This window comes from Oxyura jamaicensis, chromosome 9, assembly GCF_011077185.1.
Source record: "Oxyura jamaicensis isolate SHBP4307 breed ruddy duck chromosome 9, BPBGC_Ojam_1.0, whole genome shotgun sequence".
Lineage (NCBI taxonomy): Eukaryota > Metazoa > Chordata > Aves > Anseriformes > Anatidae > Oxyura > Oxyura jamaicensis.
In genome coordinates, this window is record NC_048901.1 from 9,253,927 (window position 1) to 9,279,474 (window position 25,548).

At 42.7% G+C, this 25,548-nt stretch overlaps 2 protein-coding genes and 1 non-coding gene across 11 annotated transcripts in view; all 3 read right to left on the minus strand.

Moving 5' to 3' along the window:
* SAG (S-antigen visual arrestin) overlaps positions 1–1,526 on the minus strand; it is a 19,930-nt gene extending 18,404 nt beyond the window's left edge. For 3 of the 4 annotated variants that reach the window (XM_035335064.1, XM_035335061.1, XM_035335065.1), the window contains exon 1: positions 770–1,526. The gene's annotated coding sequence lies outside the window, so the exon portion shown is untranslated. The remainder of the gene's footprint in view (positions 1–769) is intronic. The other variant, XM_035335062.1, reaches the window with a different exon arrangement.
* Positions 1,527–3,493: 1,967 nt separating this feature from the next.
* On the minus strand, positions 3,494–25,103 carry ATG16L1 (autophagy related 16 like 1). 6 transcript variants are annotated; one of them, XM_035334572.1, is made up of 19 exons: positions 24,576–25,103; positions 23,614–23,707; positions 21,289–21,394; positions 19,731–19,804; positions 19,281–19,532; positions 18,372–18,437; positions 16,243–16,329; positions 15,422–15,478; positions 15,185–15,232; positions 14,363–14,465; positions 11,656–11,761; positions 11,475–11,545; positions 9,928–9,999; positions 7,804–7,924; positions 6,901–7,006; positions 6,237–6,386; positions 5,835–5,882; positions 5,378–5,479; positions 3,494–4,974 (listed from the first exon to the last, which is right to left on the minus strand). In XM_035334572.1, the coding sequence occupies exons 1-19, from the start codon at positions 24,688–24,690 to the stop codon at positions 4,881–4,883; spliced, it is 1,872 nt and encodes a 623-aa protein (XP_035190463.1). In that variant the 5' UTR covers positions 24,691–25,103; the 3' UTR covers positions 3,494–4,880. The 6 variants fall into 6 exon arrangements, with proteins under 6 accessions (XP_035190463.1, XP_035190462.1, XP_035190465.1 ...); XM_035334571.1 differs by having other exon boundaries at positions 16,243–16,332; positions 24,576–25,102; XM_035334574.1 differs by lacking the exon at positions 15,185–15,232 and having other exon boundaries at positions 24,576–25,099.
* On the minus strand, positions 13,849–14,117 carry LOC118171843. The gene has a single exon (XR_004753424.1).
* Positions 25,104–25,548: the final 445 nt, after the last annotated feature.

Sequence of the window (25,548 nt, forward strand, 5' to 3'; positions counted from 1 at the left end):
CCCCCCCCCCCCCCCCCCCCCCCCCCCCCCCCCCCCCGCAAGGCAAGTGGAAGGACCAAACGGACAGGAGAGATGTCCAAAAAAGATGTCCAGAAAACTTGAGTGTCGCAAAATGGAGAGACTTTTGTTTTTCACTTTGTCTTAAGTCAAAAACTAGCAGCATCCAATTAAGCGGAGAGTAAATTAATATAAAATGAATCTTTTCCCCATGTAACACAAGTTACAAAAGTACAATGTGTTACTGCAGAAGGCTCTGGAAATCAACAAGGCAAATAGATTCACAGGGTTAGACATTCAGAGGGAAAAGGTTTTTGACATATGTTGGACAGAATGAGCCAGGTGTAACCCTAACCCCGTAAGACACAAGCTGAGAAGCAGCATCAGGAAAGGATGAAGCTTCACGTGTTTTATTTGTACCCTTCTCCCTTCTGCACACTGTTGGAATCAGCGTACTTTGGTCTGAATCTGTATGACTGCTTGCAGTCTTACTCCATTCTGGTTATCTACTTGCTTTTCCATTTTAAAACCGTTTCAAGAGTAGAAACGGTTTCTATAGCGTATTTGCAAACTCTACGCTGCAGAAAAAGGAAATACTTCCCTTAGACCACTTGAAGAACTGTAAGGTGGAGATTAGAGACAGGCATTACACCTGCTCGAAATTTATGCAATATAAGTAGGTTTTCCAAGTCTGGAGGAGTATTTGTGGTCGAGCAGTCACCCTTTTCACACTCTATACCCAAAGAACAAACCAGCAAACAACATTAAATACCTTGCTGTGTTCCCAACGCCACAGGAGCTGCCACAGGACAAAGTCGTGAACTCTTAAACCACTGAAGAAAGATGAATTTTCCACGCAGTTGAAAAGTCCTATGCTTCTTCCCCTCAACCAGAGAAAATCACTAACCTCTTAGCAAAGAAGGAAGACAATTTGTAGGGGATTTGAAAGCACGTCTCTAGTTGCGTCCTTCCAGGATTTCAAGAATTAATCCCCCTCCAAGAGCAAATATTGTACCTGGGCTAAGATTCAACTGGAAAGTGGCTAAGTCAGCAACATAAAGCATTACCTAAGGAAGCCCAGATCGTCAATGAACAGGTCTACAATGTCATCATCACATGCTTTGTAAGACTGCAGACTTACATAGAACAGGATGGTTACTGAAAGCAGCTTTATTCTAAAGCTCTTCCTCTATCTTCTCCTTACTAGGGTTGCAAGTCACCCAGCCTGATAAGAAGCTAAAAATAGAAGAGCTGTTTATGAAAAAGGGAGTTTGTAAAACAGCAAACTATCTGTAAACACATGCCATTAAAAAGGGCTGCCAAACATTATGAACAATATATTAATTCAGTCACTAGGCAGTTTATCTATTATCGCTCCACCAACACCCCCTTGGCTTGCTGTTGGGAAATACATTGCTTGCTAGTACACCACCTTTCCGCAATTCGCTTACAAAAAGTGAGGCTCAGCACTGAGGATGTAGGACACATGAACTTTAATCAATTTAGCTTTACTGTTCATGAATGTCCCAAGAATGTCCCCCCCTCTGCCCCCCCCAGTGATTTTGGTCTTGATATTCTACACAACATGCAATTATTGTTTTGCAAGCTCCATGAACAGCTGTAGCTTTCCTCTGCGCTGCATCTGTTAAGTTTGATTAGAAACATCATGCCATGCCCTCGCCATTTGCCAGCCCAAATAGCACCCTCCACTGCCCACAATCCTGTGGTCACAGATCAAGCTTGCTTCGTGCAAACAATCACCAACATTTGCCTGAATGTAGAGGTCCATGTACACAAATTATATATATAAAAAACCGAATGCAGAACAAGCATTCCTCAGCTCTGTCAGAGTTTTCAAAAATTCTTGCCACATTTTATTGTCTAGAGGTGGATTAGCTGGGGAGCTTAACAACTACTCTGGCAAACGAAAAACAGCCCTAAAACATGGAAATTCACAAGTTCTTGCTGGAAAGCTAAATCCTGTTTGTAGGTGGTAGGGAAGAGGCCTCACAGATTGCCCCACAAAATTAACACATTATATTCAATCACCCAGTACCAAAGCAAAAACGAGTTAGTTAAGAGTTTGTGCTGCTGGCACTGCAAGATGATCAGCCCTCCAGGAGGGGAAGGAGCATTCCTGATACTGTTGCTACTCCTCTGAAGGCCCGGGAGATGCAGGCACATGTGGCAGACGTCTCCAAGGGAGCTTGGAAGTAGCTTCCCCATAACACAAATGCTTCCTGTGTCTGGAGAAAGGTATCTCCCCCTACCCAAAGCCCCCTGAAGCACAGCTCCACCTTCAGCAGAGAAGCAGTGCAGCATCACAGCCTCTGCACAGCAGGTACCTTCATTTTCTCTTCTTCCATCTACAGGTTGAACCAGAAGAGTGGGCAATAAAATTAAAAACTGTAGCAAAATAAAGTTGAAATTGGTCACTGGAATTTTCTAGAAACCATGGTCCTAAGGAATTTCCACTTAACACGCTTAAGGTTTTAGCTAGCTAGCCATTAGCCTTGAAAGTGTTGAATATTAACCTATTTCATAACAGCATCAACAGGCAAAACAAAGCCCTTTGTTTAAGAATGTATGTCCATGTTGTAGAAAAATACAAGCGTAGTAGCCTAAATGATAGGTGTCCTAAACCCATTCTGATCCTTCTCAGCAGAGTCTGCCGAGATTTTATTAATAAGCTTAATCTCCCAATAATCTTTCATCATGCTGACTTGTCATTTAGTGATCTGCTTTCCTGCAGTAACCCCAGGGTCACCTGGCCTCTTGGTAGGTGTCTTTTGAGAAGGACCTTCCGCCACAGCAATGGGCAGAAGAGAAAAAGCACTGTCTGCAGAAATGCCTCAGAATACCGTGTTTTGTCTTTCCTTTTTGCTATGGTTCCAAGAGCTGACCAGAGAGCTTCTTTTCTGATGAAGAGGAGAGCAGTCAATGAGAGCTTATGGTTGTATCTGGCTGTTAGTATGTTAACAAAAGCAGCTGAAGGCTTTCCCTCATTGCTCTGAAGTAGGAACCCGAGCATTATTGAACAAGGGGTTGTGTGTTCTCCAAAGCATGCAACTCCTGTCACTGTCTTAAAAATTTAAGAAGGTAGCAGCCAAAGTACCACAGGATAAAAAGCCTTCTATTCTCAGCAGTGTCTGAAATACAAGTACTTAATTTCTTCAATTCAGTAACGTATCCAAAACACCCAACAATACCTCAACCTTTTAAGGACAGCAACACTTGTTTAACATGGTAAGACTTCCTTCAGTCTCAAGGCAACATTCCTGACAGGACAAAACAAGGTTGTATCTGCTGGATGTCCAGCTTGAAGCTAAGAGCATTATCCTCTTTCCCCCTCTACATCAAATCCCACAATGCGGCTGAACCCAAGTCCACGATTCATCAGGAAAGCAACACAGAAAGACACTTCTGTTCCCACCCTTTGCTCATTCAGAACATCTCACACACAAACACACACACAAACAAATGAATCAGAGCATTGTGGGGTTTTTAAAAGCAGAACACAGGTTTATTTACAATCAAGTTCTTATGGGCAGCTGAATAAATAAAAAGTTTGCCCTGTATACTCTAATTCCCCTCGACAGAAGGTGCCTGAGCAAAAGGCTAGGTTAGTGAGATGCCTGTTACAGCAGCCGCCCACTGACGCAGCCCCTCCAAAGAACACACTTCCTTAGTAAAACACAATCAGGAGGGAAGAAAATAAAGTGCAAATAAAAAGGCAATAAAACGCTGGTGGCTTGTCTTGAGGCCCAGACGATGTGGACAGATTTGGCTGGATAAAGTCACCAGGTAGCTCACACCCAGCTACATCGTGGTTTTGGATGCTTTAACAGGGACAGAGCCAAGACGCTGCTCCATAGCAGAGAGGGCTCCAGCGCAGACAGGAATATTGCACATGTGCTCAAGAAGGGGAAAAGAGACCTGGAATTGCCAGCACCAAAACAATGGATTTGAGATTTAACCCCACTGCTCCCGTGTTCTACTGACAGCCTCCAGGACAGGACGGATAAACAGAAGAAGGGACCAAACATCTATGTTCTGGTACTGAAGTCACAGTATGACTACATTCCTTAGCACGGCAGAAGTTCAACTTCTCTCGTCACACCCACTAACCAAATTCCCTGTGGAGTAAAAGGATTTAAGATCTCCTATTTTGTGTACCCCAGCTGCTGAAGGGTATTTTAACAAAAGGGTGCATAAGTCCTGAAGAACAGACAGTTTCAGATAAAATGGATAGGAGTTTGCATGACAGCACTGGAGAACCTGTGTCAGAATCAGAGCAGCTCTGAATTGAGCTGAAAACTCAAAGGCAGAGCTGCCAGAGCTACTGGAGACTCTACAAAAGCTTTCCCAACACTTCAGCCTGCTTAGGACCCGTCCACATTTCAGGATCTTCTCACCCCACACCTAAACTAGGCCACAAGAATGGAACACAGGAGACAGGACATGTATTAAGCCAGCATACAGAGTAACTTCTTTCCACCATTTCCAACTCAAAAGTGCTGTAGGTACATTTGTGTGATAGAGTATTTGGCACAGCTGTCTGGTGAGGAATCCGGCTAGTATCTTCAGCTCCACCTGGTGCATAGCTACTGCACGTAAAGGCATGACTAAGTAGCATTCTCCATCCAGAACAGCTAATCCCTTGCTGAGTCCGAGTGCCACAGTATGGTTACAGCCGTAAGAAGTCTCTGACTCAGGCTCCTTCTCCACTGCTTTGGAACTTTCCTCTGGAAAGTGAAGCCCATGCACTTGTCAATATCCCCGCTCCGGATGGATCTGGGCTCAGGTCTCCATTCTGCTTGGCCACGGACCAGCACCGCCATACACAGAGGCGCCGGACGCTCTGCCCTCCACCCTCTGTCCAGTCAAAATTCAGCCCAGAGGACAGCCTTGTTTCCTTTGTCCACACTGACCACATGGGCACCTGCTGGTGACCACGCGACTGCATTGATAGACGAACTGAAAGGGAAGCCAGGTATAAGTTTAAAAACAAAGAAACCAAAAGCTAATTCCACAACAGCACTTAACAAGGGAATTAAATATTCTAGTACCCTGACTTCAGAAGAACAAGCACTTTTATTCTCAGCTCTCAGGACAGTACGCTTTTAATAGCCTAACAGGGATACTGTTTTTTTCAGAATATGTTAAATGTACTTTATTAGTCCATTTAAGAAGTTGAACAATAACAAACCTAACCTTAGGTCAATCTAGAGAATACTGACACGAACTCACAAAGAATCTGATTTCAAATTCTTGCACACCAATGTGAACAGTAAAGCTGTATGACTACAGTTCTTTCATTGCTCATCAAGGTTCACAACCTAGATCCCTGCTTCAGATTAAATGGCCAGCTTCCCCTCACCTGTGATGCTTTGCAAGAGTCCTCTCCAATTTCCCAGTGAGCACATTCCAAACATAGAGGGCCCCATCAGCTGAACCAGCAGCCACGTAGTTACCATCAGGGCTAGGAGGTCAGAGTAGAAGGCACAGAACATTTTCTTCAAGTCAGCAATTTATAAGCACAAATCATCATTTCACGTTCAACTTCCTAAGCAAGCAACTTGGTATTACGTATTCTTAAAAAATTGTGTTAGCATCTGCTAAGAGCTAAAGCACTTATAAATCAGAAAGCCACCCAGAAAGTTGATCAAGACGTACAGATACACTGTCTTGAATAAGAGGTAGCCTTGAGCAAATCACTAATTCTGTCCAAAGTTTTTCTAGCTGTAAATAAAGACAATACAGCTAAGCACGATGAATCACTCATTTGCTGGGGATCAGATTTAATCAGCGGATATCTTCTTTCTATCTGACCTTACCTGAACACAACTCTCGTCCAGTCAGAGCCACATTTGAACCCTTGAGCACTGAAAAGTTAAAACCAGATAACTGTAACATCATTTTTAAGAAGATGGTTCAGAATAACCTCCACTACCCCTTTATCACAATTCCTGTTTCTCATACACACACACACAAATCATATCTGAAGTAGTTTTTTCCTTTACCTTTCCCATCTACCTCCTCTATAGAGACAAATGAAAAGACACACCATAACAGAGCTTTGCTGTTAGACTGCAGAGAACCTTGCTGCCAATGTGGGATTAACAAAAAGATAGGGGACAAAGCAGTCTATAGAAATGTTGAAAAAAAATCCAATGTTGAGAGCAATCAGCAACCCAGAGGTTTGAAATTCCAAGTGTTCTTGAGGGGAGCACGCTCACCTGAATGTTTGCTTGACAGCACCAACCCGCAGATCAATGATCTTTAGTAGATCATCACGGGAACAAGTCAGCAGCTCTGTTCGCTCGGAGTTCAGGTCCAGAGCTGTGATCCTCCCAAGCAGCTCCAGTTCTTTTACTATGCTTTCGGTCCTAAAACAAGATGGGAAGAAAAAAGAAAACAGTAAACCAAAGTCCAGAAGCCAAACCATTGCATCAAATCATTGACTTATCTTAATGTGAAAGAGGAAGACAAAGGATTACTGGCTTATTCTCACATTTTGAGTTTTTCCCCAGCAATATCCATATTTTGTGGACAATAATACCAGCTACCAGCCAACAGTTAGACCTTATTTTCCTCCCAACTCCACCCTCTGACAAACTAAGTAACATCTAGAAGGGCAAGTATTGACCAACGCAAAACATCTGCAATGAAGCAGACTGCCTTTTCAGGAAAAAAAAAAAAACATCCTAAAAATTCCCAACCCCACAAAAAACACAGTAATAAGAAGAGCAACAAATGATTCTTTCACTAGCTTTCTAAAAACTTAGAATAGTCTCTCCATACACCTCAGGGTTACACTCAGGAAGAAGAGCGACCTAGCAGCTTACATTTGGACAACAATTTCAGAGCTATCACTGCAGTGTATGCACTCTCAGGTTTTACCTGATGTCCCAGAAACGAATTTTCTTATCGAAATGTCCACTCATTACACATTGTTCAGTACATACGATGTCATTGCAGCTAGATCCTGCAAACACTGTTTTTATACCTAAAAAGGATAAATCAGATCTGATGAAAACAGTCAGAAAACAATCACTATACACACACGTAACATAGCAGCTACACAGAGCAGTGCCCACAGAGCATCACAGGGCAGTCAAACTATCTTAGAATAATCCTGACTTAAGTCTTCAGCAACCTCTTTGCCCTTTTCAATCTCCTTTGCTGATCTAAAATCCCTTTAAATGCTCCCAGGACAGCGGCTTTATTTCCACTTCCTATTTAGCTAGCTATGATTTGCTACTGCTAAAGAATGTGAAACTGTCAACATGACCTATGTTTGGGGTACATATTAGGGTAGCCTTGAATCCTGATTCTTCTCTTGTTCAAGCAAGTTTAAGAGCCATCAGCAGAAGAGCAGATTAGGAAATAAGGTGTCTCTCATGAAGAAAAATCCAAATCTGAGCATCTCCTTTGTTTGATATGTTTTGGCACATTTCCAAGAGATATTTCCATACACCTCAGGGTTAAAAAACAACTGAGTTGGCTCCAAGCTTTTTAGTGGAAGACTAAAATACCAACACCATAGATTGACAAACAAAGAAAGCTCACAAAACACAGCTGCTCTTAATATAATAGCATTAACAGTGCTTCCTGAATACATGATTTCTTACTCTTATTTTAGGTAACAAGCAGAAAGAATCTGATTACTGGAATAACAACAGAATACAGCATGGCTGCTGGTTTTTGCTTTCTTAGACTAAGAAGATGAAATTATTTGGTTTATGGCAGACTTCCATTTACATCCACTAGAGAGAATGTGGATGAAAAGCTAGGCTTCCTTACAAACTTTGCTGCGGAGGTCCCAGAGCTTGAGGGTCCGGTCATGACTTCCTGAAACAATGCGTGCATTGTCCAGCAAGAACTTGGCTGACAGAACTTTACCACTGTGACCTGTCAGGGTGTGCTGAGGAGAAAGAGATTTACACAGTAAGAGTGCACGGTTCCACTTGCTCATTTTCTCATAGCTTACCAATTCTATACAACAACATCACAATCTTCAGTCACGATTTGCACGTCTACTGCATTGCATGAAAAAACCATCTATGTACATAATCTATATATAAGCAGAGATCAACACCGAGTAGGAATATTAAGTACTGCAGAGCTCAGCCTGAAGTTTTGAGACACAGGTCACCTGTGGCTGCAATTTCTTTAGCTATCCAGGGAACCTGTGAGCTCTCCTTCACAACACCCCCTTACACCCTAGTTTCATGGGCAGATGGCAACTGCAACACAGCCTTGCAGGAGAAATGAGGAGAGGCGATTACTGAAATGGAGGTCTCAGGTTTTTATAGTGAGATTCTCTCAAGGATATGGCAGGATATCTAGTCTCAACCGCTGTTACATTCTCAAACCCGGAAGCTGAGACAACCAAAGATTTTAGAAAAACTCCCTACAGCAGTTTCTGTAACTGCCTTTGTTTTCATCCAGTGCAGAGGAAGGCTCTCTGGGGCTAAGAGGAACATGAATTGCATTCACTTCAAATTGCTGAATATTTACAAGCCAAATCACAAAACAAATAATGAGGGACTAAAGTAAGAACTCTGGGGAAAAAAACACCACAAGAAAAATCTGTAGTATATAATCAAAATATTTTTTTTTTAAAATACTCAAAGGACTATCAAATTACACAAAGCAATCTGGGATGGGATATACAGAAGAACAAGCCTGAGAAGAAAAAGGAATGTGAGCAAAGCTTGATAAAAAACACACACACAAAAAAAAAACACAATTAAATCTACAACAAACTCTGAAGCAATGCATCATCCCGTAAAGACCATGGGTTCTCAAGAAAGGACACATTCCATAACAGAAGATCTGCATCTCTTTTCTGCTGTTGATGCAGTCATAACATATACTTATTTGCATATAAATACTGAATTTGTGGCAAAAATTACCATGATTTCAGCTTCACTGCCAACTACTCACATACAAGGCATGACAAATCCATACCACATACTTGAAACAATGCAGTATTTTATCTCAGCGCTAGCAAATGAGCAGTGAATGCACTAGACACCAAGACTACCAGAAAAATTACAGGATGATATTGTGAAGTTAGATAAATGCTTGTGGGGATAACTAACTTCTTTGCAGTGAATAATTGCTAGCCTGCTAAACTTTTACTCACAATAATTCACAACCAGTAGCAGAATTTGCAGCCAAAAAAAGCTGCAGAAGAACCTGATGCATTCTTCACTTTCATAAACAAGGCTTGAATTCCCCAGACTGGGAACTGCCCAGTGGATTACAATGCAGCTGTAGGTTATAATTGACACATGACGTACCAGAAGATTCAAATCAAAGTAGAATCTTCTTAAGATAAAAAGTTGAGGAAAAGTGTACATAGGAATGGTAATAAACAAAGCCTTATGGCAAGCTGAAAAGAGACTTTTTTATGGTTAGTCACAAGTAAACCCCTCTTTAAACATGAGCTAAACTGTCGGATAAGAATGTGAAATCTTTCAAAAGATATTGAGAATAAACTCAAGCACCTTTAGGTTTGCTGCCTTTAACAACTAGGCCAAGGACTCAAGAATACTGCCTTGACTTCCACAAAAACAAAGCCCTTTGCTGCAAACACTTCTTCAGTAGTTCTCTCCTTAGACTGAAGCTAAACTATTGAAGTAGCTCTTCAAGGACAATAAGAAGCATTTAGGTTTCCACAGAGAGGGATGTAGTTTCATATTAATTAATTACATGGCTACACAGAGACCAATACTTGATTTTAGGTCTTGCTGCAAAGATTTTTTAATTAAAGAGAAATAAAGATCTGTTTAACAAAAAGAATTGTTGAAAGTGTCTGTAAGTGTCCAGCTTTCAAAACTATACTGGCTCCCTTGGACACAGAACTGGAAATACAGGACCAGAACAGCTTGAGCTCTGCTTTGACTTCAAGAAACTCACCCGTAATCGATTGTCATCAACCGTCCATATTCTGCTGGCAAAGTCATTTGAAGCTGCCAGGAGGTAAGAACCCTGTGAACACAAGATTAATTTAAAACTACTACTGCTGGTCAATATGGAAATGAAAAGCATTAAGTATTTCCAGTAAGTCATTAGAGCCATATTAATGCTATACTGCCATGGGAAAAAAAAGAACAAAAACTTAATAAGCATATACCAGCAAGGAAAGCTAGCGTGATAACTTTCTAGAAGGCCGTAGCTTTTTCTTCTCACTAGTGACAGTGAATTGTGGAACCATGACTACAGATGAAAGAAGTTAACAATAACCAGACCAGAAAGTACTTTCTCCTTCTTCTGCTGCCAGCTGCTGCAGTGATGAACTGAATTCTAGTTCACCCTGATCTATTCTTTTTGCCATCATGTTGTACAGGGCAGAACCCTCCCAATAGCGGTGCCCTTCAGAGGAGAACTGGCCCAATTCTTGCCATTTTCATTACAACTCTACTATATCAAGATTCCAAGAACTACATCCATTCAAGGACAGACAGGTAGATTTGTGCATGGCTTTAGGCTCAGGGCTCTTCCAAGTCATCCCAGACAAGAAGTGCTCACTGCAAGATTCACTCCTGAGAAACTCAAAGACTTTTGTGAGGCAAAAAAAAAAGTCCTGAAAGTCCACTAGCATCTCACCTCAGGCAGCTCTCACCTCAAATGTGTTCATCTTAAAGAAATAAAAGTCAGAACTAATTTATCATGCAGATTAACCACCCCAGCAAATCTCTAATGAGCTAGTTAACATCTGAAGGAAAGATGCTATGGATGTGTGTCAGTAAAGTTCAGCACAGAAAAACACCAAATTGATGAAATTCCTTCAGCTTTGGTGTACTCTCTATGCATTGTGTTATGGAAGCAGCCCCAGCAGAAAACACAGCTCATATGTCCACTTGTAACAAACCAAGACCCCAAACTCCTTCAAGTAGGTCTGTTGGATGCTGATCACAATCCTACCTCCAATACTTTAGGTTAACAAGAACTGAGCATACCATGAGCTGTCAGCAAACACACTGCCAGTCACACCAGTATTGTGCCATGACTGGCGAGAAACTGCTGGGAGAAAAGGTAATGGAAGTACAAGTCTCAAGACAATGAGACCTTTTGCTATTCAACACAGACCTCAGCAAAGCACCCGTTAAAATAAAAGCTTCACAGAAGTAAAGCCTCAGTGTTATTTGCTGCTTTTGTGCTGTTATGTCACCTTTAGTGGGAAGAAGACTCATTTCATATGTTACACAAAGCCTAATGGATTGTATCAAAGTAGCCCATAAAAGCTGATGTCTGAGCTGCATCTGAGTTGCCAAGCCAAGTTCAGAATTACACAGACTGCAGCTTATCTCTTGTATAATTTTGGACTATTTGCAGTTAACTCTCATAAGTATTAATTAATATCTTAATTAACTTCTCAAAGCATCAGAATGCTGGTAGCAGAGCACAACATAAATTTCTTAATTTATACCCAATTACAACCAGTGGATATCGCAGATACTCACAGCACTATCAAATTCTATGCTTGTAATCCCAGCGTTACTACCGGAGAGGGAACCTTTGGGTTCACATCTATCTGCACAGAGAAAGACGAACAGAACTTAAGCAACGGATTAGAATAGAAGTTGACACAAAGTGAACTATGAGTTTTAATACCCCACAATACCCCAAAGTGAAAACGTTTACCTCCCAAGACTTCCCAAAGCTTAACCCTCCGGTCCATGCCTCCTGTTGCTAGTAACCGGGAGCCAGGGCTGAACTGCACTGCATTCACTTCCCCATCATGTGCATCCTGAGGAGTGGGAGGAACAGAACAACCACCCAAACTGGAGTTAGCATAGACCCAAAGCCCATGGATTAGAAAGTTACAGAACTTACAGGCTATACAGAACGACAGTGGTCAATCTTCCAGCAGCACATCGGAAATAAAGCCACGGGCTGAAACTACGGTTGATGGCGTACAAACAGAGCAAAAAGGCTGTTTCTTATCTAAAGAAATCAAGAGCCTATGAAGGAAAATACTAGCAAAGGCTTAATATCAGAAGCCTTGCAATGATTTGTAAGTTCAGTCTTCATAGGTTACAGTTTTTATTTTCAGTTATAACAAAAAAAATAAGGAAAGGAGAGAAAACATGAACTGGTGACGTGTCGCAGAAGGAAGTTAACTTTTTATTTCTTCACCTAGAGCCAGCAATGGAATATGATCCAGCCAGTCTATGCAACCACAGGACACTCAAGTCAGGCTTGAGTTTGGAAAATCTGCTTGAAGACACCATAACAAATTAAGTGCATTCATGCACTGTATTGGAGATACTGCAGCTTTGTATTGCAATTAAATAATAACAGCATGGTTGTGACTTGGAACAGCACTTCTTTCACAGGGAACTTGGGTTTAAGCCGTGGCTCCTATTAACAGGCGCAGTGTTAAAAGTGCTTTTTAACGTTTTTGCACAGCTTGATGTTTTGAAGCTTGTGTTGGCCACTTAACAGTGATACTTAACCTTCCAAAAAAAGTAATTTTAGTATCAAAATCCTTTTTTTAACCCTGATAATTTTACAGCCTTACAGTACTTACCCCTTTTTTCCCACAATATTAATATCACTTTCTTCATTCATTTGCTGCACTTCTATTTTTTTATTTTTTAAAGAACTGTCAGTGTTCTTGTGAAATCAGTTTTCTGGAAACTTTTTTTTTCTCCTGGAACTTGTCACTTTAACTCATTCTGTCAGCTCATATTTAGTGGTCATCACAGTACAAGCCTGGTCTTTCTAGAAGTGCAGAAGAGCCATTCTGAACAAAATTAGTCAAAATTTTTGCTCAGAAATTACATCCCACAACGCTGGCTGAAGTGACAGCCTTCTCCTCCCTCCCAAGCCTTTTCTGCTTATCTCTCCAAATATGAGCCCTCATCATTCCCTGGAATGCAAGACTCCCAGCATCTGCCAAACATCTGACAGACTCCTTGCATTCATTTTCGGAATGCCCTGCACTGCTCTGTTGGACCTAGACATGTCCTCATACTCCACCTGGGCTCCAAAACCTGGAACTAAAATGTAACACAGATCATCTCCAGAAGGAACACATGGGTTGCCATGAAATGAGGAGGCAGTTTTTCCTTTCAGTATCGCACTGCTAACCACGGAACACCTCCATCCTGCTAGTCTGACAGCCTCACCACTGCGACTGCTTCTACTCCTGCTGCAACGATGGGGAATTAGAACAGGGCAGCATTTGCCATGTTGCCGAGATTAAGGGTCAGCAGAGTTTACTGTGGTTTGCCCCCAGCACACTGCGCTGCTCTAGAAGTTCAGATGATGTTACAGAAGATCCAGAGAAAAGTACAAACAGCCTCTCACGTGGTTCTTGAACGCCTCATACACATATGACAAAATTACTTAGGATATTCATGTATTAATCAACTCCACTTGCTGTACGTAGGCAGAGGAGGAGAGAGGCTTTATCACATACCATAGCCAGCAACGCCTCCAGTGAAGCTCCCAACTCAAGCCAGCTCCACACTGTCACTTAGGTTATGGTCCTATTTTCACCATCAAGTATCAGCTACTACTCCCTCCACCGAACAACTTTCACTAGAGAAGGTAATAGAGCAGGCCAGGAACACACAAGCCTCTGTGCTGCTGTGAACGCTATCTATATGGCCACTCTGTTTTTCTGAATGGAAAAAAAATCAAGTAACTTCGTATCTATGGTAGCATTGGAGAAAGCTTTTGATGGACTGCCTGAGAAAACTCAAGAGGAATGCCAAACCATTATTTTACAAGACAATTCACCACAATATCTTTCATTTCATTCAGAAGACAATGCCCACCATGAAAATTTAAGTTTGGCCTTGTGAGGCCACAGCAATGCATAAAGGAGGTCTCAGCTTGAAAACTTTAGATCATACACAACCAATGAAGACAGCCCATTACCACAAGCTCCTCTTAACCACGTCTGTTGGATACATTCAGTGCCACAACCCCTTCACTGTGGAGAACTGGAACTGAATTAATCCCAAACTGTCAGCAGTCTCTTCCTCAGTCATAGCTCTACTACGGCATGACAGAACAAGAACTGCTGGGAGCCAAGACGGTAATGGGGTGTAACTCCCCTGTGCCATCAGACCTTTTACTAGTCATCATCGACCTCAGCAAAACAGACATCAGGGACATGGTGGAACAGAACCACACCGGGGAACACAAAGGTTCTGAGAAGCTTTTGGGATAAGAATTAAATAGATTGAACTATACTACAAAAACCAAGAATTCCTTCTCGTTTGGCAATGTCAATGGAAGCCGTTACAAGAAATCAATGTCCAGGATGCAGATAGGATTCACTTCCTCCAAAGACAGTAAAAGGGATGGTAGAAATGGGAATTCCTTCTGTACTTACAAAGACACATATTGCAGTAGTGGGCACTCTCACTTCTTTACTGGCACCTGGATGTGGCTCTGTGCTATCCTGGGGAGCAGGGAACGAGGACAAGGAACGCCTCCTGAGATGAAACAAAGAAATATTTTACAAACAAACTTAATTAATGTGGTTTCTCCTGAGTTCATCCAGATCTGTACCTGTCACTTAACTACACTGTACAGTGATAAAAAAATGGGGGGGGGAATTTTTACTTTCTTTTATCCAGTCTTTCAAAAACATTGATCATACAGCACTACATCCGCTTGTGGCTTTAGATATTTCACAGTATGCCAGATAAGTTACCAGAACTGATTACTGACCTCATCTTGAAGCAGACATCTTTTTCTAATAGGAAAGAAACAAGGGAGTGATTGCAGCTGAGTTTACTGGAATGGCTGCAGCTCTGTCACTGCATATAGGGAGACTGCACATCACTGCAGCACTACATTCCAGACAGCAAAACACTCCAGTCAAAAGCTTGGGATGCACCACTTAAGCAAAGACCATCCACCTAATGGAGAGCTTGACTTCGAAGGTCTGGCTCCACTCTAGACACTAAGCACAGAACCCAAAGACTTATTTTTAAAATAACCCTATTAGAGGAGCTAAGTGCAGTGGAAATTAGGAGCAAATCCCACATATTCTCTCTGCAAAGAGGGGCTCATTGCATCTCTAACTGCAGACAATTTCTAGCCAGGGATATCAATGTCTGAAAAGTAATCAGGATAATGCAGGTTGGTTCCATGTCAATTCAATGGAATACATTTACATGCTAGACTAAAAGCGGATAATGTTTTTCACCTGGCAGCATCAGAAGATTGATGTCCCAAAAGGGGAGACTCAGACAGACTGGAGGGAAAGGTCAGAGGTCAGCACACGGCAAGATGGAAGAAACAGGAAGTTGAGGAGAACAAAAAAGAAAAAAAAGAAAGGCAGAAGCTAGAAGAAAGGCCGAAATTGTATTCCCTGCATCACCAAGATTTTGGTGTACATTGAAACCAATACATAAAACAAGGAGGTGAAAGTGTTCTAACCTACCCAAAGATATTAGTGATAGAGTCCAGAAGGCCTCCAGCTGGCTGGGAGAGTCGCTTACTGAAGGAGGGGAGGACAGGTTTAAACCTTGTGAATAGCTACTCCAAATAAAGATCAAGACAAACACAGTTCATAGCACCAAGTCTCTGGAAAGATTCCCTCCCCCATAGACCCAGTACCAAGTCAGAAAACACCAAAGGCAGGCATCAGTACAAAAGTCACCAGACTACGATTTAGAGCACAGCTGCGAGTGGAGTTTCTTCAACTGCCCTCAGCACCCACTCTGTGAATTACTGGTTTTAGATAAAAACAATTTGTCAAGTATTAAGTTTCAATCAAATTAATCCAGGCTCTCATAATTCCCTCTTACTTTCCACTCATGATTTTAGGAAAAAACTACTTTAATCTAGGTGAAGATAGTTTCAGTAGTTCAATAGAATCCCAAAGCCCAGCTATTTGCAAAGCCACGTTGACACTTTGCACAGTAACAGGTAAAATGGAACAGGCACTGTGGTATCCATTTTATTGCCCATTTTAGTTTTAAACCTTTGTTTTTACCATTACAGATTTTCAGACACTAGTTTAGCTTGGTTAAAACAGCAAAGGAAAAACAAAGCACATCTAGAGCACAGTAACAGAAAACACAGCCTGTAGCAAGTTTCCTACTGGAAAGCAGGAAGTACCTAGGAGGTGGAAATACTGAACTGTGCTCCAGATAAGAGTGAGTAAAACTCTAAGTAATACTCCCAACGTTGTTCCTTTAATTGTTCTAAATCTCTTGTTCTTCTTCACTGACAGGGTACAAAAAATCTCTGTGCACAAACCTGGATGCTCGGCTAACAGCTCGCACTGGAGACGTCTCCTCAGCTGTGTCAGAGGTTTCATCCGCAAGCACTTCAATATCATCATCCCTGCTGAAGTAAGAGAAAACACCTCGTTTCCAACCAGCCACGTGGAGCCTCCCGTAGAGGCCGCCCACTGGTGTACTGGAACTGAATGATTGGTACTGCTCAACCCCAGCCCACATCTAGGTTTACTCAGCTGCAGTGACATGGAGGTAGATCAAGACAAGAGATCAGAGAGGTAGATCAGAGTTGTTATTGCAGCCCCAAATATAGTAACACCCTATTTACATTACCCTATAGTAATACCCTATTTACATTTTTCCCTTTTTTTTTTTTTTTTCATGTTCCAAAACAAGGTTTTATTAGGTAAGCAAAAGGGCTTAAACTTTCCCTCTTCATCCACACCAGCTAGGTCCTAATACTTCCTATACTGCTGAACTTCAAGTGCTGCTCCACTAAGCATGAGGATGTTTTGGGTCACATTATTTACACATCAGTGTATAACTGAACAGAACTGTGAGGTTCAAATTTATGTGCCATAAATTAATCCAGCTAGGCTGCTCAGTGAATGCCAGAAGGTTTTTCCTCCCATTAGTTATCATGGGCTCTGACAGGCTAGGATTTTTCCTTCAAGCACTGCTGATTTTGCAGAAGAAACTATTTTTAAGCATAATGTATCAACCTGATGACATTTGACTGATCAGGAAGTTTAAATTTGGCATTTAAGTACGAATAAACTAATGCCATCAGGCAAGACTTTCTCAGCTGCAAAAGCGCTGAGGAGGATGGGAACATTTTTAATCTCACATTTCATAAGCATAGCTGTGATTCAATTTCTAAAATTTTGGAGGACAGCGTGTATGAGAAGGCTATGGAAAATACCTACCCTGACTGATAGTAGCAGGTTGATATTTCCTTAGAACACCAGCATGTTTTGGCAATATTTGTTTTTTAAAATCAAAATCTTAAGATATTAAAATTATCTATAGCAAAAGAACTTCCCACGCTAATTTTCACATTTTTGAAGTGAATTTAAACATCACAGCACTTTTCCTTAAATGCTGCAGTTTTTCCTTTCAGTAAGCAGCGTATTTGTACAGTAAAAACCCTCTAAAATTATGAAATCGAAAGGAAATCAAAACCATCTGTGAAGCAGAGTTTGAATAATTTATACAAGTATTTTTTTTAAAACAGGCTTCTTTCCAACTTCTCAGCATCTCAAATCAAATAATTTATGAAACATTGAGACCATCATCACCACAATAGGAAATAAAATATTCAGGATATTGTGCCACAGCTACCTCTGAGCTCAGCTCTAGGATAGAAAAGTCTCACTTTGGATGAAGGAGAGGAAGAAGCTTAACAGGGTAAGTAGCCACAAAATCACACAAATTTCCTCTCTCTGTACAACCTGGTCTAGTGGGAGGTGTCCTGGCTTGTCGCAGGGGGGTTAATACCCTATAACCTTATCAACATGGCACAAAGTACATATACCACCAATTTCCCATTTCAGTCAGCTGATTAAAGATTATCCAGGAATAAACACGGCAGTGAATATCCACATGCTGCTGCAAAGAACAGTAGACTTGAGATGCTTATTTCTGGATTGCCAGGAAAAGTAACTCCGCATCTTTCTCATTTTTTTTCCCTACAGTATAAACCTATTCCAGTATGGAAATGATCAGTATCTTTTCACCTCAACTCGCACAGCACCTGTTCCAACAGGAAATGCACGAACTATTTGTAGTTCACACACATGAAAGGTAGGTCTCTCCAAAGCGTATTGCTCCATGATTACAGAACTATTTGGAAGACCAAGAGCACTACATAACAGATGCTTTCCTACTGAGATAAGAATACATGTTCACTGTATGAACTATTCTTAGGACTTTGATTCCAGACATCGCTTTTTAGTCAAAACAGAGCTCCTTCTTCTGGAAATTCAACTAGGGAGAGTTACTGTGCATTTTTGACTTCACACCGAAGTTTAAACATCCCTCTACATCACCAAATTTAGAAATAACAAAGATGTAATTTATCACGCATCTGCATAGAATGGAAGCACGAAGTGATGAAGGAGAGGAACTCCATAAATCAAGACCGCTTACGGCTCAACAGGCAGGGGTTCTTTGGCAGCCTCTGCTAGCTCCTTCTGCAGCCTGGCTTGTCGTCTCCTAAGAAGAGAAAAACATGGTTATTAAAAAAAAATCCTTAATCTCATCTCAAAGATTACTGTGCACAGTTCTGATGGACTTGCTAAGATTTAAAGAAAAAAATCAGAATATTGCCCCAATTTTATCCTGCTTTTCCAGATACTCAGTGCCAAAGAGGCAGTTTTCTTATTGTAAACAGGCACAGACAAGACCAATAGTTGAGCTAGATGGTACGGCAAAGTGCACTTCCAGCATACCTTCAGCACATCAGCCCTTTATGACCCATATGAATGCATATTTGCTCAGAGCAAAGAATTGCAAGAACTTTAAAGGAAAAAACCTATGTTAGTTGAAGTAATACAGAACTACCACATAGTATGGTATTTGTCTTAGAGCCCTTGGCCTCCAAGTATCGTTAGCTGTTGAGCAAGAGGTAACATGGAAGAAAAATTACTTGCTTTTACACACAGCTTAGTCTCATGGCAACTCCTCCTTTTAGCAGGATGCCAAAAATATCTTAGGCTAAAAAAGGCTAAAACTGGGAGTATTATTAAGACTCAACACAAACAAAAAGTGCAAGTCTAATACTACAAAAAAAGCCAGCATGATTTATGATCTTTAGTCTACAGTCTATTGTTGCTCAAGAAACAAAAGAACATGTTTTATTCATTTGAAAGACAAATATTTTCAAAAAGCATTTAACTGCACTGGCCAGAGGAAGTAACACAAAGTTCTGGACTCTCATTGCATTGTGTGTAAATACATAGGTCTTGAGATCAAAGCTGGATGTGGTTTTATTCTATGCACTCCTAACTATTCAAAAGCGTATTAGGAAGTAGCTTATCAAAAAGAGATCAACCTCACCTTGAATCCTTTTCATTTTCTGCATTCAAGCGATTGGCTTCTTGTGCTTTCTCTGCCATCCAACGTGAGACCAGCTCCTGGTTATCCTCAGTAGTTTTCCTCAGTTTCTCCTCCAAGGCATTGAAGGTGATCTGGAGAGCATCATATTCATCTTTCAGTGTCTGATTAGCTCGCTCAAGATCTTGTAGTTTGCTACGCAATTCCTGGCACTCTGTTTCCAGTTCAGAGATTTTTTGCAAATACTCCGCAATCCTGAAGGACAACAAACAGTACAGAACAATGAGGATCTTCTTTGGGACCTATACCATCACCTTTGTGCTATTTGCACAACGCACAACAAAGGAGTTTTTAGCCCGTAGGTAAGACTCCTAGAAAATATCTTAACATGAATTACCCAGAGAGAAGTTTGGGTCTCAAACCAAGCACACAGAAGTAACTGTTCCTACTCACTTTGCTTCATTCATCTGCATCTCTTTGTCCTTCTGCTGCATTTGGTTATTCAGATCAATTACAGACTGGGCCAACTATGGAGAGGAGAAATTTACATTACAAAAATGCAGGGTTGCCAGCTAGACAACAAATACTGAGCAGTTCCCACTGAGAGCACAGACCAATCTATCACTAGAAGCACAAAGCCTTTCGGGTCTTCTTTCTCAGTTTCCTATACCATTTTGTTTATTGTCCCTATCACACAGGGGATTAGATCAAATTACTTTTTAAAATAATTTTTCAAAAAGTTATTGTCCTTTGGTATCTCACTCTCTTCCCCCACGTTTCTTCAATAAAGCCACAAACAATGTATTTACAGAAAAAATAAACAGAAAAAAAAAAGAGTAACTAGAAATTGCCAAATTAGCACATCAAGTAAGTACCAATAACCAAGCAGCAGTCTTTCAGGTACTGATGGACAGCCATCACTGGAGACGTGCAACTCAGATATTGTTAATACATGTTTCATGAACAGCTTTCCTGCAAATAAAGTTGCTAGGGGAGCCTCTGCAGAGCACAGGAAAAGAGTGGCAGAGGCCAATGGCAAGGAACTGCTGCTACCAGCTCACAGCTACCCAGGCTGTGAGCAGCAGAAAGCCCTACAGCACGCAGAGCCTTGGATGCCTGGGAAGAAGTAGGACTGTTTTGAGAAGGGGGCCTGCCTGGGTAGATAGCTCAGGATACCAGGCTGGGGGGAAAGAAGGGATTTTCAGAGCTTTAACTAGTCCATGCATGCTTCCCGTACCTGCTCTTTGAGAAGCTCAGGATTACTGACACTAGATCTTCTCTACAATTCCAGTGAGGTGTGATCAAAGGAGCGTGACTTTCCCTGGGTCACTGCCATCTCCCTGTAAAAGTCTGAGTAGCATTCAGGTACCAGGTCCTCAATTTATTCTCTCCACTGCTGTGGTTTTTATACACCCAATTCTGGTGGTGTAGCCTCTGCATTTTCCCATCCAAAGAAATGCACCTTTTCTCACAGGCCCAACTCATAACTCATGGAACTCCTGGGCTCCCTATTGCATTTACATGGCAGAACCAGTGATCCCTTTTCAGTTGAACACCATAGCACTTTGAACCTTTGTTTGTTTTATCCACTCTTACCTATCAGTAGTCCTGCAAAGTAAGAGAGAAATGAAACTACACATAGCCACTTACCCCCCTCACTTACTCTGCTCATTTAAAGTCTTTCTAGTGTAGAACTGGTGGTCATTCGCAGATCTAAGCTAGATTCATTCCTTCCTCCTCTAATAAATACAGTTAAAAACACTGATGAAACACAAAACTAAGCAATTCTTAGAAATAATGCTATGCCAACAACGTAATTTCTTATTTATTTCCTGGCAGACAATTTGAAAGACCAACCATCTCTGGTTTATTTTATTCCTCAACACGAGTTGCTTAGAAAGGTTGTACACGAAATGATGAAAAAGTGACGAAGAAAGAACTTGGTACAATTAAGGCCATGTTTGTAAAGGGCCATGCTTGAACCATACAAAACACAAGAGGACTTTCTAACCTCGCCACGTTTCTTATGTAGTTCTGTCAGCTCCTCTTGATGCTTTATCTTCAGCTGTGCCAGCTCCTGCAACTGAGCATCATTCCATGTGCCGTCATGTCCTGGGCTGCAGTTTGAGACAGAAAGAAGAGATGTCACCACCTAGAATCCAATTGCTTCCATGCCTCTAACAGTTGGTCTTAGGACACTATCTCCCTTTGATTTTCTACACTGCTGAGATACAGTTCATCTATAACAAACTAAACCACAGCTAAACTCCACAACAATATGTCTCTCACTAACCAAAATGCCTTTATACACTATTTTAAAGTTAAATTTGCTGAGGGGTGACTTCATTCACTTTTTTTTGTACATTCCTAAACTAGAATTGAAACTCGAATGAAAGACAGCTAGTCTTTGCTTAAATTTGCACCAATGCAAGTAACTTTTAAAAGCAAACTCTCCAAATGCTGAAAGAAATAAGTGTTTTACCAAATCAAATTTGTTTCAGAGGGTGCTGGCAGACCTTGAAGATGCTCAGTATCTGGACATAGCATACCACAGTGGACAGAGCTGGAGGCTCTCTCACTTGGGGGACCCAACCAGTCCCTTGGGGGTTTACAGGCTGAGGTGTTGCAAATCATTTCTCTATTGTCCCAGCTGTGTTCTAGCCCCTTGTGGTATGAAGTTTTTAAAAATATTATTATTGTGTTTGAATACACGCCAACCCCCTCCCCACCCAAGAGCTATGATTGTAAAGGTTATCACTCACATCTTTGAGAACAGAGACCAAAGTTAGCTTCTTAAAAGCACATGAACACATATGTATCACACATCCACAGCGACTCTGAGCAGCTGTATTTTAAATTACAGTTTTTCAATTAAATAATTTTATTCCTATCAGTGCAAGAAAATTGCAAGGAAATTGCAAGCATCTGTTTCTGCAGTCGTTCTATGTGACAGCAACCCAGAGGATAGCAGATGATGATTCAGAAGCTGGAAGGTCCCACAGCAGTATCACTAACTTAGTGGTCTTCTCAAAACAAACAAAAAAACACCACCTTGCTGAACCCTGAACCAATGCTGTACTAGAAGACACTCCATTTCTAGAAAACCATTGTCTGAACAGGTAATAGGCTAACTCCTGTGGTGATATCCAACAGGTCCTATAATTCTGGCCATGCATAAATCTATAGTCAGAACTAGATAGTCCTTCTTTCTGTTATGGTTATTAAAAGCATTTTTCTTCAACTATTTAGTATTAGGAAATTCATTCCGTTTGAACAAACTGTCGCATTCCAAGGGCAGCGTCAGAATTCTGCTTAGTATTTAGTTTGAAGACACTGTTCATTTCTTCTCATCCTCTTCTACTCTCAGTCCCATCTTTTGGAATAGGTGTTCAATCAGAATCTGATTCCCATAAACTACAGTTGGTTCCAGACAACTACAGTCATCAGAAAGCTCCTGAGAATGGTCACATAGGTAGGTGTTAACTCCAGCTTGCTGGCCAAACACCGAAGTTCTGCCCACAATTTTTGGAGAATCAGTTCTTTTTTCCTTACCAGTGGTAGTACACAGACATATTTATTTGCTTTTCATCCCAATGAGACACACATACAGTATTGTGTCATACAGCAAAAAGAACTTCAGAGGCAGCAATTCTTATGGAAGCAGGTTACTTTGAGCTAACTAATGGCCTTTTCTTCGGTTTCCTTCACCAAGAAGAGAACCCAGTAGTCCTTACCTGCTAGAATCTGCATGTTCTCCAGACAACACAGACGCTGCTAGCATAGTGGTTTGCAGTGGATTCAAGTGCCAACAGAATAAACAGCATGACTGCTGCCTGCAGCACTAGTGTTATTCCCACGTTAGAAGGGAAGTTTCCCAATAAAATCCTGCTAAAAGCAGGCAGATCATGCACTTTCTTAAAGTGTAAGATGCTTGCTTAGGACTGACACTTCACAATCATGTATTTCTCCACTCTGCCCATTCTACACAGTAACACAGCCTCCAGACCGAAACTAAGACAATGGTCTCTCTCTGCAATGCTTTAAGATTGGACAGTTTCAAGAATCAGGTCATATTCATTAGGAATTAACAACAGGCAAACACAGGAGAAGTAAAAGCTCAGCCTGGTCCATTTTCATACTCAGAATTCATGATAAATTACTTTGTCTAAAACATGATCAAATATTTCTCCACCACATAATGTAAAAGTACTGTAACTTTATTACATTTAGAGTTACTGTAATAACCTAGAAGTTGTCTGTACAATGCGTCAATCAGTGGTTCGGGTTACAACACATAGGAAAGACAGCTGACTGACACAAAAGAACTTTTAAATACCTGATCTCATGTCTGCTCTGCATGTCATACTTTTCAGCTTGCAGCTTATCAGCCAGCACGGCGTGAAGGTCTGACTTCTCTAGTAGCTTGTTATCTGAAAGGAGAATAAGAAAATAACCAAAGAGCAAAACCAGATTCCCATCCTGTTCTTTTCACCAGCTAAAATTTAGTATCTTTAATTATTCTGACATGACAAAACATTACATAAGCCTATACCACACTAACAAGCACTCCTCTTTGATGTCAGCAGACTAAGGCAGCATTCAACAACAGCTCCAAGAATTCCTCCTTAGTTCAGATGCTGTGAGGGACTGGATCTACAAAAGTTTGGTAGGGAGACTGCTATTACTTAAGCACATTGATATCTGATTAAATGCAAGAAGTTCAAAGTTCAAACTCTTTATAGTCCCTTATCTGACAGCCAAGAAGAAAAGTGCCCTGCCAGAGAAGTGAGCCCTGGTCACACTCAGCACCGCACACAGTCCTGCTGAGCTCTGCTTGCTTTCCCCCGTAACAAAAAGCACCTCTGCGGGTGAGCCAGCAGCTGCTCGGGACCCCTCTGCTTCCCCTCGCCTCTGCTGCAGCTGGGGCAGGAGAGGGATGGGCCAGGAAGAACTGGCTGGAAAGCAGCCCCTGGGCAGCGCCGGGTCCTACAAAGGCTCACGAACACGGACAGCAGCGCGATGCTTCGCGATGCCACAACCCCCGAGGTGGAACCATGCAGACAATTTGAAGGCAATCCTCGCGCACAGCATAGAACTGGCTTAGTGCGCGAAGGTGCTGGGAGAAGCGACTTCTTATTCTGCCAATAAAGCCCACAAACCGAACTGAGCAACTTCGCTCGCTCTAAGGAACGACCCGCAGCCACCCCTCCGACAAGGCGACGAGCGAGGCCCCGACGTCCCCACCGCGGCTCTCTGCCTCCTCTCCCCGGGGCGGCCGGGACGCGGCGGCCCGCTTACACTGCCCGATGATCTCCTCGAAGGCCTGCCGCTGCAGCCGGTCCCGCCGCCGCAGCTCGGCCGCGATGTGCCGCTTCCAGGGGGGGAAGCCGGCGGCGCGCAGCCCCGACGCCATCTCCGCGGGGGACAGCGGCGAGCGCAGGGGGCGGCGGGCGGGAGCACCGGGGAGACGCCGGAGGCTGAGTCCGGCCCGCGGCGGGACGGGAGCCCTCTCAGAAGCGAGGCTCCCCCGGCGCGGCACGCAGCCGCCGCCCCACGCCCTCCATGGCGCCGCGGCCAAGCTCCGTCAGGGGCCCTCGCACCGCAGCGGCGCGCCGCAATGGCGACAGCGGCTGCCCTCACCGCCGCCTAGCGCCGCCCCCGCGCCTCCAGCCCTCCCTCCGCGGGCAGCGCCGCGGCTGCTCGGCAAGCGCGGAGCCAATCCCGCCGCCATCACCATCGCCGCCGCTATCTCCTCCGCCGCCGGGCGGGCGGGCGCCCTGCTGAGGAGAGGGGGCCTCGCGCGCCGCCATTTTGTGTGCCCCCCCCCCCCCGCAGACCGGCTGCACGCTGCCGCCATCTTGGGAGCGGCGAGCTGCGGCGTCCGCCCCGCGCCGCCATTTGGAGAGGGAGCCCCACGAAGGAGGCGCATGCGCACGGCCGCGAGGCGGGCCGTGAGGGGAGACGGGCCCCGGGCTCCCTAAGAGCGGGTGTGTCGAGTCAGTGCCCTGCCATGGAGTGCTGGCTGAGGGGCGAATGGCTTTGCTTCCGTCCGAGTTAGTTTTCCTTCCGTTCCCGAGTTAGGGGAAACGGATCTGGGAATTCGTGTAAACTCGGAGAAGTCGCTAGTAATTATCACGAGACCTCTTTCAGCAGTCAGGATGCCAGGAGCACCACAGCATCCCTAGTATCTCTGATAATTCTACGTTTTAAAGGGGGATGAAAGGACGCTGTTTCAACAAGCATGACTCACAATATACATAAAGAGCTTCCC